The following is a 15671-nucleotide window of genomic DNA, read 5'->3' on the forward strand; positions in this document are numbered from 1 at the left end:
ACATCCCGGGATGGAAGCTCTATTCTCAGATGACTATTACCGGCATCCTGTTTCTATGTTTTCTGGTGTTTTTCTAGAACCCTTACCATTTGAACTGCTTGTTAAACAGCTGTTTAATATCAGCTCCTCCAAATAGGTAGTATTTTGTATAGCTTTTGTTTCAATTGCCTTAATCAGATTGCGAAAAAAAAATTGTCATAAAATGCTGAGAAATTGCCAGCTGAACCCTTCATTTACTCTACTAAATTTCACTTACTTTTGATCGCTTTTCGCAGAATTGTTGTGGCTTGGACTGCACGATAGTTGGCTATTGGTTGGGATATGCACATCGGAACTTAGTGGCTCTATGGTTGATGAGATGGGTAGTGGGCGAAATCCAAGACCAACACTACTTGTAGATCTGTAAATAAGAAAATGACACAAGTTTAGTCATATTTACTATCTTTTATGCGCTACTGATGTTATGGATTCAAATGTATACATTTATGACACGATTTTGTTCAAAAATTTGGGAATTGTATGTTTTCACGTTTACAGTGTCCGTTCGATTTTTGCAACACGTCTCCGGTGTCTGTAATTTGATTGTCTCTGTAGTTTAAAATCTTAAACTCTGTATAATATTTTGCTTTGCTTGCCCTGAGAATTGTGAAGCTTTGATATGATATAATCAGACATGACGTGACATCGAACGGATACTGTATTACGTTTGTATTATAAAGGTTACAGGTTATAGTCCGCTAAATATTTCAGCATTTAATGCAGATACTCCTAATTACTTAATTAAAATTAAAATGCTGTCAATTGCAAGATGCGAATTAAAGTGGGTCAAGTTTGAATTGCTCTTCATTGTGTAAAATGGCAAAAGGAATAGAATGACGCGAGGTTTTTGGAATGTAAAATTATGCGTCGAAAAAATGGCTTTTGAATTTTATGAAAATGCAGCAAAGTAAATATAACATCAAAATCATCCCGCAAATCCTGATAACAACCAAACTTGTTCAAATTTGGCACAGTCTCACTACACTCACTTATAGATGAAAAATGCAACTTTTCGAACAACTAGGTACATCAAATCGAGATAATACCCAATTAAATTGATAAACAGAGACAGCAATTATAATAAATCTTTGCAAAACCGTTTTATTTTCAAATGATTTATATATCTTCCACACTTCATTTGTTTACTGATCTACTTATTTATCTGGTTAACACCAAGTCGTCAACATCGAAATTGATCGATGCTCAATTCATTCCTACGCACGCTTCTGTTTGTTTTCTTTGTTGTCATTATTTGCTTCCATGTTGTTTTTTACATTTACACGTATAAAACATCTCAATTCCCGTCCCACAAGTGACCAGAGCTGCCTTATCGCCATATGTCTGCAAACAAACAAAACGACTATAAACATTAAGAATATAGGGGAAATGGCTCTAATGTTGGCCTATGGATCTAAGATTGGGCCTATCGGCCTGCTATTTATCAATTTTATCTAGATGAACGCGTCATTGAGACGGTTCTAATGGATATTTTTGGTTGCTATTGAAAATTTAGTTGATTTCTGAATTTATGTATGGGCCCAAATTAGGGGCATTTAGGCCGACATTACATCCATTTCCCCTACATACCGTAAACGGGATCGAGTTGGCGTATTCTTGATCACTAGATTTTTCATAATTTTTCTTCAGATGCAATAATGTTATGGCTTCAAGGCGTAAAAATATGTACCAAATGTTTATTATTATTTATTTACTTGCCCTCATATAAAAAAGCACAGACAGCTTAATTCCTAAAACTATTGTATGTAAAGTTTCATACAAATCAGAGAAAGGTCGATTAAAATATAATTTTTTTCTCGCTATTTTGTCTGGAATTTCATATTCTTACTAAGATTTTAATGGGAGAGAGTGGACTAAAAATCTTACACTGTCTTACATTGGTGAAGAGGGAAGCTGAAAATATCTCAAAACCTCTTACAAAAATTGTAAATGGCTCCTTTGGACATTGTTTTTGTGTTCATTTTTTATTTCAAGCAAGGAAATGCTCAAGAACGACCTCGAATTTCTTGATCAACCTTGTACCTTCGATTACACGCATCTTTTGTATGAGAAAGCTTTATTCAAATATTCAAGATTCTTGTTGAACATGGATGATGGAGCAGAAATTGTGTCAGAGGTTAACATTGATTTTCTTTTTAATTTTGATTGACCATTTTTGATAATCATGCAACCGTTTTGAACGGCAAAACAAACGTAATATAACACATTCAAAAAACTGAAATCACAAAAAAAAATAAACTAGAATTGCAACTATCTATTCCCTTCATAATTGGATAAGATATAGTTTTAAGTTGACAATAATTGTTATACTGGCACGCAGCTAAATAAAACTGTTTAAAATACTGAACTGCTAAGGAAAGAGCAATGTAAACACACTTAGATATGAAATACCATATTAGGTTGGTAAGTTAAGTTAGAAGCTGGATCACCTAGGTTAAAAAATTAATGATTTGAATTTATAACAAATAAATTCCGATGTTCAGTTTTATTTGGCCCAACACCGACCACTTATTAAATAGCAATGGACCAATTAATAAAGGTGAACATTTCCTAATTTGCGTATGGTTGGTTCCATATGTTTGAGAGATATTTCCGATCTACTGTCGTCGACGCATTAATAAAGGGAAGTGATGCAAATACATTTCAAATCACGGTAATAGAATGGAACATACGAAGTGACATACAATGCAAGAACTAAAAAACACATTGCTTGGAGTGCTGAACAACTGACATGTCAGACGGATAATAACCTGCCTGAAATTTTGCAATACATAATAAGCCAAAATAGGTGTCACAAACGAAAACGACCACAAGACATAAGTACCTAGATTTTCGCAACATTCCCCACTTGATGTTGCCGTTGACGCCGATGTCAAGCTTTTCCGTCGACGATCCATCTGAGGAATTAATTTTGCTATTTCTGTCGCCGGCCGCCGTTCCGGTAATACCTTGCACGAGACACAACATGGTCGTGGAAATTTTACGAGTCATAAAACGAGACTTTCGTGCTCTTTTCCTTCTGTTTGCTTTCTGTCGCTACTGCACGACATTGGTGTATAACTAGTGTAAGTGAGCCCCCAAACTAGCCAGGAGGTGGAAGTCCTACAGAATTATACCACTATGACACGCCATCAGCACCGATCTACATACATATCTAGATGATTGCCTTCCACAACGAGGTTTCCGCTCTTAACTCGCCACCACGTTTTTTCTATTCTGGTCTGACACAACCTGTTGTACCGTTGAACACTAACATCATTTTCAATTGGCGAAAACTTATGAATTATTGATCCCATTGTCTTCAATAATTAATCACATCTTTTGTTAACACGTTTTGTTTTGGCGTTCTGATACAGAAATACTATCACAGTTCCAAAATTTATCCTATACACGGCATTGACTTCTACTAGACATCTAGGACACACTGCACAACAGATACACTGCAATAAACGGTTAATTTGAATGGTGTATGTTAATGGGTTCTTGGCAATTTGTGTTCATAATTTATCACCACTAGCTGAGAAACGTTGTTAAAAGTAAATAACACAAAAAAAAGTATATTCTAGTCCCACTTTACGTTGCATGCATAGTATAGTGTAGTAAATAAAATTGAAATGGAATCATCTGTGCACCAAATGGAACGAGAAGAGGATATATATATAGTAATAATCACCATGGCAGCTGTGAATGAGAAAAGGGAGCTTTCACTGGCAATGCGTTTATTTACCCAGCTACACACAATCAAAGCCACTACCTAGCACTCTTCCAGTGCCTACCTATTCGAAATTAATTATTATGAAAGGTGAAAAGACTATTGAATTGCGTTTCTCCCGCTTCTGCTAGCAAACTAGGCAATGGCAGTGACAAAAAGTTCAAGGGTAATTACGGGCGGTACGTAGCTTTTTACCTGTCTTATTGAACAGGTGAATCTTGTTCACGTTATATGTATCTGCTTCTGTAAGTATATTACTGGTCAATATCTAGTTTTTTTTTATATGTTAATCTTTGGTTTTATATACATTAAAATATTAAAAAAAAATGTTTAGAGTCTTTAGCTTGATTTAACTCGAAATTAAAAGTAATTTTCCCTACATCCAGTTGAAAACCCTAAAATTGCACCAATTGCGTTAAATCCTGTAAATTCGGGCTTCTGAATTTTTTTATCTAATTCGCCGACACTTTCTGCCCCTTTGTACATATTCCTCCTCTGTCCTCTTAAGGGCTGTTTCGAAAATAAGTTATAAAAAATATATTTTTCCAAATCCCTAAAAAATATGTTAAAATGAGAAAAGGTATTCAATTATTTATGTCATGTTCTTCTTAAAAAGTTAACTTCACAAAAACAAATAAAAACTATTCATTTAGATACTTTTATAGTATCTTAAATTTTGCTCTTCTTATAAATGTTTGAAAGTGTGGAAAAACAGGTTTTTCGCACTTTTTATACACAACGTATTTGTGTAGAAAAGATCTCAAAAAGAATACGGAGGATAATTATAAATGGAATTATCAAGAGGAAATGTTGGAAGATGTTCACTAGCCCAATTTTAAGAACAGTTAGGAATCAGTGTCACAATTCAAAAACCAACTAGATCACCGGCCCGCGGGTTAACGTGGTTCCCAAAATTCGGTTCATTGCCACACACATTGAGAAGTTCCATCATCTCACGAGTCACCAATGTTGTAAGGACAAAACGGTTCCAGAACACAAAAAATGATCGAAAAAATTGATTTAAAAATGTAAATATAACCGTGGATCCCTATAACCCCCATCAAATCTTTGAATGATACAAAATGTCCTTGAAAACATCATATACGGTAAAATGGTCTAGAATCACCAAAATGGCACAATAAACGTAAACAATGACATAGCACCAGCAAATGGCATCAAAACGATAAAAGTCACACATAAACGTCAAAATGGGTTTGAAACGTCAAAAATAACATTTATACTCAAAAAATTACGTAACAAACTCTTAGAAACAGAAACTTTATATAAATGACAAAATATCCATTAGAACCTTAAAATGGCCAGAAATAGGCCAAAATACCAATAAAAACGCCAGAATGTAATTTTATCCGACAAAATTGCAAAAATAGCTATGCAAAAATGCAATAAATAGCCACAGAATCACCGAAATAGGCATAAAAATAAAATTTCAAAATTACCTTAATAGCTCACAAATGATCCAAAACGCCAAAATTAACCTAAACCATCCAAAAGCCGCTTATGAGATCACAAGAAATTCAAATATGTTTTAACGCCACTTCCTCGTACTAAACATCGATTCGTCAAAACTTCCCTAATATTGGTCGATCAACAGTCTATTGCAAATTGTTTTACACTAATCTTAGATTAAATCGTTAGCAATGAAGTTGTTGCGAAAACAATACGACGGAATGGGCTCCATACGACGAAGAAGCCCATGTTCGTCCTATCGGGCAGAAAATATCAAATTTATGTATCATTTCAGCGTTAATCTTTCATTTATACGTTTGATACGATACTTAAGTTCAAAAGCTACAACACGAGTACAAAGTATGAATATTTACACCCTTTGATCTCAAAAACAAAAAAAAAGAAGATTCATTCTCAGCCGAACGTATGATCAAGCCGGTCCAGTTTCGCTGATCACTCGTATCAGTAAACCGTTTATAGATAGCTCAATACAACAATACAGTGATCAAGTGTTAGTGCTGCAAGCAGCAAGCAAAGCGCTCAACGGGAAGCAGCCATCGACTAGATTAGCGCTGCTCAACGTGCGGCCCGCGATTCTCTGAAAACTCTATCTACTTCTGAGGCAATGGATACCTCTGGTGGTGATGGTTATAGAGAGCATATCCTAAGAATAAACAATCGCCACAGCCTTCTTTTCCACCTCATTTGACCCCTCGTCCACCATTGCCCTCTGCTTCACCCGTACCCCACAAAACAATAGCTGCCCCCCACCCTAAGGCATACCCAGAAAACCCGAAAGGTTCGTGGGTTGTTTTGTTCCAGCGCAAACAAACAACTTTGAATGTTAATCAGATCTCGAAGGATCTGGTAAAACATTTCTCGGCCGTGGCCGAGATTATAAATTAGAGGCCACACAAACTGCGCAGCTTTTTTCGATGAATATAGAGTGTATATTCCAAGTCATGATGTCGAAATCGAGGAAGTTGTCACCGAAGCGAGTATGGCTCGCGATGATTTCCTGAAAGGCGAGGTTGGTGTCATTAAAAACCCTAACCTCCCGAACATTGCAGTTTTAGACAGCATTCAAATACATTCAGTACCACTCGTCGGAACGAAGAAGACCTACATGCTTTTGGACTCGTTCCGTGTGACCTTCACCTGGTCAGTACTACTGGACTACGTCGCAATTGGGAAGATCCAACTACCAGTGCGCTTGTTTATACCTAAGGTAATAAATTGCACAAAATGGAAGCAACTAGGGCACACAGCAGCCTTCTGCGGCAAAAATCCACGCTGAGATCAGTGTGGGGAGGATCATAAGGAGAGTTTTGTTTTTGTGTCACCCAAAACTGTCCATATTGTTTGGAAATTCCGCAAGCTGTCGCTGATGGTCTAAGGTAAAAACAGCAAGGAGAAAAATTCGAGCTCGCTCTCGGTGTTCTTTTGTGGACGTCCATCTTCCAAAATTACGACGGGTAGCAACCCCTTTGATTCTCCCAGTTGATTATAACCCGAGTAGCACACTTTCATCACAATAAGTTACAGCAACTTGTTTATGACTGAAATAAGTCATATATAAGTTTCTACAATTGATTTGTGACAAGCGTGTTACTAGGGAAGGGCTCTGACCCTGTGGTTGACGAGGGAGGTAATTTCGAGTTCAAAAGTCCATCTAGAAAGCGATCCAGAAATGTCGCACCATTGTTATCAAGTTATTTTGGAGAAATCAGGAACTACCGGTAATGTTCCGAAAACAACTCCACCGGGTTTCAAATCATATGATTTTGATAGGATCTTTCCACGACAGGTTCTTACAAGACTCCAGATGTTCGAGCTACACAGTCAGAACATGACGTCATGTTCACATTATCTAGAAATATTGAATGTATCTGAATCCATGAGGAACACCATTAGGGGCTGTTCATAAACTACGTAGACAGTTTAGGGGGGGGGGGGGTTGACAATTATTTACGGCCCATACAAGTTTTAAAAATTTTGTATGGAAAATTGTCTACGCAGGGGAGGGGGGGTGTCAAGAATCCCAAAAAAACTGTCTACGTAGTTTATGAACAGCCCCTTAGCTTGATGGTTCCGATATTGAAAACTCTTTTATATAGCCATTGCTTTCGTAGATCATCAACTTGAATGGATAAAATTTCAAACGTTCGAAAATTTAGTAGTGTTTTGTCTGTTTATGTATCAATTTAAGTGTCTGTCCTCGATCGTTATCCCAACCCAAGCCCCTTTTTTGTGTTTCGTTGCAGAGAGATCTAGAGCACTTGCGCGTCACCACAGCATTCACCATGATCAATCGTCGAAAAACAGCAATTCAACGGCGCTGGGGATAAATATATCAATCGCATCCTTGTCTACAATTTCCTTCATCCGCTCCCTACCTGTTACTAAAGCCGCTCCCTACCTGTTACTAAAGCCGCAAGTATTCGACCACCTTTTCTACCAATTTTAGTATTAAGAAACATTGTAAAAAGTATAATGAATTTCGGCTCCGCTCATTTAAACCTTGACAAATAAATGAATTGTAAAAATACATAAAAAGCACTCCAAGCGAATCCATTTCTTAATTTCATTTTTGATTTCATCCATAAATCCAATGACGTTCTTATGTGTTTGTACGTAATTGAAACCCGTTGGCCGAATTTGGAATCAAGAAGAAGTGTTGTATTTTTAACAAAATATAAACATTTGGTGAATCTCTTTCAAATCCAATGGTACATATAGAAAGTTAAATAAATTTAAAAGTCATCGGTTTACATTATTCCATCTTATGTAAAAATCCATTGGAAACATAGAGGTAAAATTGGATCTAAACCCTATTAACATTCGCCCCTGCTTTATATTTCTCCCCGGACTAGAAAATTACCAAGGACTCCAGAATATTGAACATCGTCTTCATATCACTACGGTGAATAGGCACAAAATTTCATCATTCTTTTCATGCAGTTGCAGTCACATTATATGTAGATTAAAATTGAATAATCAAATTTGACTAAACTAGATTTTTTCCAGTTTGAAAGATCAAAATTAAAATGTGAAGCACAGGAAAACATCCAACATTAAAACAGCTGTTTCTTACATTTGACATGGCAATGCCCAAAACCTATCATAAACCAGACAAATTGCGAAAAATCAAATGTCTAGAATCGACAACCGTATTGCGTTTTTTTTTTGTTCATATTGGCTTAATGTTAGGGATTTACTACTCAGAACTTCCGTAAATAGATTCTTGAACCGTTTTTCGAATTCATATGGATAAATATGGCCATATATTACAATAAATTTGTTTTTATTCTGTAAGTCGATAATTCTCTAACTCGATGATCCCTTCAATATCAATTTATGGAGAGTTGATTGTATAATTACCCTAGTTCACAAATAAAAGTAAAGAAAATGAACTTCAATGTTTGACCTATGATTCTTATGTAAAATCGTGCGCTGAATCCAAAAATGGAGTCATAAAATCTAGATACAGTTAAAAACGATATTTCACTTATATAAAGTTTGTTTTCTAAAATACAAATATCTCCATATATAAATTATTCTAACGCCAAATTAAAGGTGAGAAAATTGCTTTCGATAAATTGGACATCATTTTTTAGTTAGATTAGTGGTATTGTTGTAAATTAATAGTTTGTTTAATTCTGCTTTAATTTTTTTTTTTTTGCATATTTATAAGAAAGATAGACTTCAGCTAAGTTTTTAAGCAAGGCATTTTATTTTTATTTTTGTAGTGGTTGTGCCAACAATACCACTAACCTAACTGAAAAATTATGTCAAACTGATCGAAAAGAAAAAGTTATAATAATTGATAATAGCTTTATTACAGTCGTAAATATTATTTATCCAAGTTGATATCCTACTGAGATTTTTTTCTGACAACATTTTTGAATTCAGTACATGATTTTACATATGAAATTATCACCAGCGTACAAAGTTCAAATATGCTGTAAACTAGTGTTATAAGACACATTTAACTAATATTTCAGCATTATAAATCCATTGTTTTAGTCAAAGCTTAAAATAAAGGATTTTTAATGCTGAAATATCAGTTAAATGTGTCTTATTACGGGCGAAGGCAAAGAAGCAAACGCGTTCGCAAATAATTCTAGTACATTAATAAACTATATTTCAAAAGGAAAAAAACCCTTACAGGAAGGAAAAATTAATATACCCAACCCCAATCATCTTCTGGTTGAGGTTTTCGGTAGCGTAAATACTACACTATTGTGTTTATTCACGATCACTTTTAACAAGTCACAGGTTAAGGTGAATAAATTATGCAACACAGATACATACAATACACCCAGACTGCACTTCCGATCTTCTCACGCGGCGATGGAGGTAAACAATCGATCAATGAACACAAAGGCATACGTGTATATAAACTCTTTCAACTTTTTTCGTATCATTCGCTCAACTGATCCAATTTTCGCAACGAATGCCGTGAAACTTCCCATGGCTTCAACAACTAGACCGACTGATACACACTGGGTGGGTAAGTTTTACGTTTCACAAACACCTCACTATCTTCACTTTAGGTAATGTTAAATGATTACCGGTGAAATTTAACGCAGAAATCGATACACCGATTCGGATTTTGGAAATCTCATGCACCTGTGGATACACTGTTTGGAAAAGAACCTTAACGAGTCTTGTTGCTTCTGTTCTATATAACCATACAAAGAAAAATAACATAGTTGCTGTCACACTTTCAACTGTAAATTGTAAACGGTACGAAAGCTAAAGGGAGAAATTGCACCTAAGAACCCGATTTAGATGATATGGACAACGAAAACTACCACGAAACTGAAGGAAAGCAAACGGATTTCGGAGGCAGTTGTGTATTTTTGTACGACGAAACACACACCCAACGATACTATACCTACTGACGACTAACGGCTAACTGGCAAAACACATTGCTCTGAACCGCACTCTCCTTGCCGAAGCAAATGCATGAAGCATGAGCTTGAGCTCTAACAAATACAGAAAAGATGACGGCAGCCAGCCGGTCTACTACTAGCAGGTTTCATGTTATTAGGGATTATCCATAAATGACAAAGCATATTTTTGATTAATTTTAGACCTCCCTCCACCTTTGTAGCGTATTTTGATATACCTAATACACAACTTCTGAAACCCCCCGTCCACCCTCAAATGCTACGTCTTTTATGTATGTTCCCTTATACATTCGCCTGTCTTTTCAATTCCGTTCTGCACTTATTACCCTCCATACAGCGTACGTACCCACTGTCCACACTACACTACACACTTTCTTCCGCACTCACTGATGGTCATCCAGACCTAGAGCGGAATTCAGAAACATGATTGCAAGCAAAATGAAGCCTGATGTTAGTCACATTTCGGTTATTTACTTCGCAAAATATGTGTATTCTTTACGTGCACTTTTTTACAATTCTTAGTTTGTCATATAGTTTGTTCACCTTATATACCTATCGATTGCAATTTCTTGTTAACGTGATCATCAATCATTTATGATTGTACCACCTTCAAAAACCATATTGCAGTGAACTCGCTATCACAGCAGCCATGAAATTAATGTTTACTATGGTTCTATAACTCGATAACGAGTTAGTGGACATCGAGTTGTGGAGATTTGCCTGTATTATGTGATCAAACGATAATCTCCCGTTTTACCTCCCATTCCCCTACATGTATGCTTTGATGGCGTTATTTTCGAATTGTTTTTTTTTTTAACTTTTCACAAACAAAATTCAGAATTGTCTTCGTCGCGTTAAACCTCCCCTCGTTTAAGGGGCTGTCCATATACCACGTAGAAAGGGCCAAATGTTCACAGTCCACACATTTTTTTTAATTGTGTGGATGATTGTTCACAGAGGGAACAAGCTTTATTAAAATGTCCAAAGTTAGCCGGTGGAACTTTTCGCAACCCGAAAATGTCCATACTGATCAACAGGGTGTTGTGTGTTGTCCGTTGTCTAGTGTTAAGTGTTCAGTCTGTGCAACCTCTGGTTGAAGACGGTGTCAATTGTCTCCATAAGGTACTACCTCTCTTCTTATATCCCTAGCTGTGCGATCAATGGTTCTCTGAGAGCGGAAAAGCTGACATACGAGATCGAACTCTCCTGCCAAGCGACTAACAGTCTAACAAGGTAAAAAATCTGGTCAAAATTAGTTACTGTTGATTTTAGCCATAAACAAACAAAATAATTTTAGCTAAATTTTCCAAATTTGCTCTGAAATGATAATGCTAATCTGGACGAGTCCGGATTAGGTCTTACTTCTAATGAGTTAATAACAAGTGGAAGTTTCATTCGTCCATAGATATGACAGATCTCGAAAGATTCTACAACATAAACTCTGAAAAACGTGAGTAGCACCGATGAGATTTTTGAAATAAGAACTATTTTAATAGCCATTTAAAAAAATCTTCTAATGCATTGAAATTAAGATGAAAGTGACATAATTCATGCAAAATTTCAAAAATGGTTATCTTTGAGACATTACTCCAGATTGCGAAAAGCTCGCGTCACTGTTTTCCTTTTATTATTTCCAGAGATAACCATTTTTGAAATTTTCATTTACTCACTAGGTCACTTTCACCTTAAGTGAAACATAACCCCATATTATTGTTCACACATTACTTTGGGCCAAACAATACAAGAGAATCTAGTCACGCCATGCCATGTGCCTTTAATTCGAGATTTATTTTTTTAAATACTGGAATAATAATTTTTTAGTTACAAAATGGCATTTATTCATCAAAAGTTGATATTCAAACAAGACTTATTGCTTCCACACACTTAGCAATGAAAATAGTTTTTCGGAATCAATAAATCATTCGAAGTTATAATGATATTTTGTTAGTGTACGTTACAAGAAGAGGTTGTAAAGTATGTGAATTCATCCCGTGCCCCTCCGTCATGCATGTGTTTTTTTTTTGTTTTCCTCATAAAATACATTTCCCTTGCGATTGAGGAAATGGAACTATGAGGGAGTCTCCTTTTTCACGTCCATATACACTAGTGATGCCGTAGCCGAAAATTGCTTCACTTTTTTGCATTTCCCTAACAGATGAGTTTTCCAACACTTTTTTGAAATGTGTACTCAAAATTACAAAAAAAAAACATGTATATTTTTCCCAGAAAGAAAAGGTTATTGATGATTAAATACCATTATGTTACTAAAAAATTATCATTTCCAGAAATTCAACCATTCCGTAAGTGGTTCACGTAAAAAATGGTAGTTTTGTCCCGTATTTTTTCTTTTTTTTTTTTGTAATTAGGCTGACAATTTCCATGTAAGGGTGGCCCGAAAAATATTTTTTTTTCAAAAATTCAACTATTGATTTCAAAGATTATAATATCAAATTAAAGGCAAGGTTGCAAAGACTCATTTCAGCTAAAATAATGTTTTTCGAAATAATAAAACCAAAAGATGGTATGATGGCATGTTTTACTTGTAACTTACAAGAAGAGGTTACAAAGTATGCGTTGGAAACATAAAACCTGTAAATTTTGCTTTCTATGAGTCACAATCAGCGATTTGCTGATCGCTGAGTGAGTGAGTGAGTGAGTGAGTGAGTTTGTGAAAAATCGCTGATTGTGACTCTCATGAAGTGAAATAAACAGGTTTAATATGTCAAACACATTCTTTGCAACCTCTTCTTGTATCCTACCAATTCAAAATTTGATCATGGCATCTAATTATTTCATAATTTAGAAAAACATTGTTTTAGCTGAAATGAGTCTTTGCAACCTTGATTAAAGGTTACCAAAAATAATGTTTATGAAAAATATAATTAAAGGCTGGAACGCGCAAAAATTGGTCGACAAAAAAATCGTTTCTTTCAGTCTTCATATCACAAAAATCTTCTTATTTTTCTTTTTCGTAGTTCAATTCATATATTTAAAGGAAAAAATGTTCGTTTATTCTTTTGGTTTGCCAAATCCGAACTGCCATGCCTTCCGCTTAACCCCTTCCATTAAATTTTGCACAGTGGTCTCATCGACCTTATTCGCCGCCGAACGCCAGTTAGATTTAAACTGCTGCTCGTTTTCCATAGATTTATTAGCTTTTTTTTAGATTCCGTTTGACCATTTCCCAATATCGTTCGATAGGGCGGAGTTCTGGGCTGTTCGAAGGGTTGTGGTCTTTGGGTACCACAACCACGTTGTTCGCATCGTACCACTCGATTGCCTTGTTTTCCATAGTGGCAGCGTCCAGTCCGGCCAGAACAGCACAGGTCTATCCTGTTGCTTTAGGAATGGTAGCAGCCGCTTTTCCAGGTACTCCTGGACGTAAAACTCTTGTGTGTTCCCGTAGTAATGAAAATGCCGCTTTTTAAACCACACGTGCATATGGACTGCCAGACGAGATATTTTTCGGGAACTTCGATAGTTTGATGGTTTTGAAAATTTCTGCCACCTTCCCTTTTCCTGATGCGGTATAAAACTCCTGTCCCGGAAGCTGCTTGAAATCCGCCTTCACATAAGTTTCGTCGTGAGAACGTCGGATTCTCCTGCTGCGCGAGTAAAATTTTGACACGCTGCATCTCTTGCTTGGACGTCATTTTGAAAACTGGAGTGCAAACGGTGACGGAAAAGCAACCATAGTAATCATACACTCAACTTCCAAATGCAGCATTTCAGGTTTTTTTTATGCATTTTTAACAGAAATACACCAATTTGAAGTTGACCATTTTTTGCGCGTTCCAGACTTTATATTAAAAAATTTGGATTTTGTATTGAAAAAAAAAGATGTTTGTATTTGTTTTTTTTATAAATTTCATGATTTTTCCTAGACACAACATATTTTCATATGTATCCTTAAAAATTTAGGCTTTTAACACAACATATAAAAAAAATCAGCAATGTGTTTTTCGGTTTTGAGTTATATTGTTTTTAAGTTATCAAGTTTTGGGTTTTCACTCAATACTTCTATGCGACTAGACTACCATGCGTCTCCATTGATTTATAGCGACTGTAACATGGTCACGACGTCAAAAAAAACATGGATATCTTCGACCACCAACTTTCATTTATATGGAAGAAATTTTTATCATTTTTTTCAACGGGCCAACCCCTAGATTTGTGCCATTAGATGAGAAAACCACTCTCTGAAAATTTCAGCTCATTCGGATGTAACAAGATTTAAAATTTATATGGTTGAAATGTATGGAGAAATAATATTCCTTCACTCTTTCGTGGATAGAACTGGTTCAGCAAACTCAAGTAAGCTCAGAATTTCAGTACACGCAGCTTAAACTATCAGAAACAACTTTGCTGAAGACAGCATCACGAATCAAGTTAGTATTATGGAGATATTAAATAATTATGTGCATTGGGCTCCATATATTGCAACTAAAAATAAAAGTTCGTATGTTCAACAGGTCTACATCCAGGATCGTGTCTTTTGGTGCGATAACAACTCTCTGCATGTTTCAGCTCTTTTTGACGTTACACGGGCTGACGCTTTTGGTTTAATGTTCATATAAGAGATTTGGTTGAAATTTTCATATACAAAATGTTCATATACATTCAAAGGCAAATAGTTCAATATAATTAACTGGATCCATGATGCGATCTTCAGCAAAGTTGTTACTTATTAATTGAACTACAAGTTTTGAAAATCTGAATCAAATCGAGCATGAAAAAACGTTGTTATGATCGATAGAGTGTAGGAGTGTCATTTTTTCTTGTATTTTATCCAAAATCCCCATGCAAAATTCAATTTAAAGCGCTAGCTCATCCTACAACCAAATGAGCTTAAACTTTCAGAGAATGGTTTTCTCACCTAAAGGCACAAATCTGGCACGTGGAAATTGTCACCCCAATGACAAAATAAAAAATACGGGTCCAATATGTTGCGATAAGGAACAAAACTACCAATTTTTACGAAATTCTGAGAACTATTATAACGGTTTGCTATGTAATGGCTTACTTTAAAGAATTATCTCGAAAATATGGCACATCTAGCATACCATGACTAGTTTCTTCTATATTGTTTGAACCACAAGAAAAGTTTTACAAATAATATGGGGAGTGAAACCCAGCTTAATTTTATTGCATCAGAAGTATTTTTTTTTTCTCGAAAATGGCTAGGACTATTTTCAAAAATCTTTTGGAGCTATATCTCACGTTTTCCAGAGATTCCGTAATAATTTTTTTTTTTTTTGTAATTATTGGTTGGTTTCATGGCAAACCGTCCTAACCGAACATCGGTAAGTAAAAATCAAAAACATTAGAAGAATGAAATTTCCTTCAATGAAATATTTTAATCTATACAGATTATATTATAAGAGGTTCCAAACTATGACCCAAACGGAATACAATTGTACAAACTGAATTCAGATCACCACAGTACCGACGAAAACGACGATTATTTTCACAAAACACACGATGAGCAAGCAATGTATAAAACTCCTTAATATTCTGGG

At 35.6% G+C, this 15671-nt stretch overlaps 1 protein-coding gene across 4 annotated transcripts in view; it reads right to left on the reverse strand.

Moving 5' to 3' along the window:
- Positions 1 to 15671, reverse strand: part of LOC135707066 (protein Aster-B-like) — a 61984-nt gene that overhangs the window by 22101 nt on the left and 24212 nt on the right. For 3 of the 4 annotated variants that reach the window (XM_065228801.1, XM_065228804.1, XM_065228802.1), the window contains one exon: positions 257 to 400. In XM_065228801.1, coding sequence (XP_065084873.1) covers positions 257 to 400 — 144 coding nt within the window. Of the gene's footprint in view, positions 1 to 256; positions 401 to 2881; positions 3333 to 15671 lie in introns of those variants that run through there. The other variant, XM_065228803.1, reaches the window with a different exon arrangement.

This window comes from Ochlerotatus camptorhynchus, unplaced genomic scaffold, assembly GCF_037179485.1.
Source record: "Ochlerotatus camptorhynchus isolate MF236.1 unplaced genomic scaffold, CSIRO-AGI_Acam_v1.1 ptg000303l, whole genome shotgun sequence".
Taxonomy (NCBI): Eukaryota; Metazoa; Arthropoda; class Insecta; order Diptera; family Culicidae; genus Ochlerotatus; species Ochlerotatus camptorhynchus.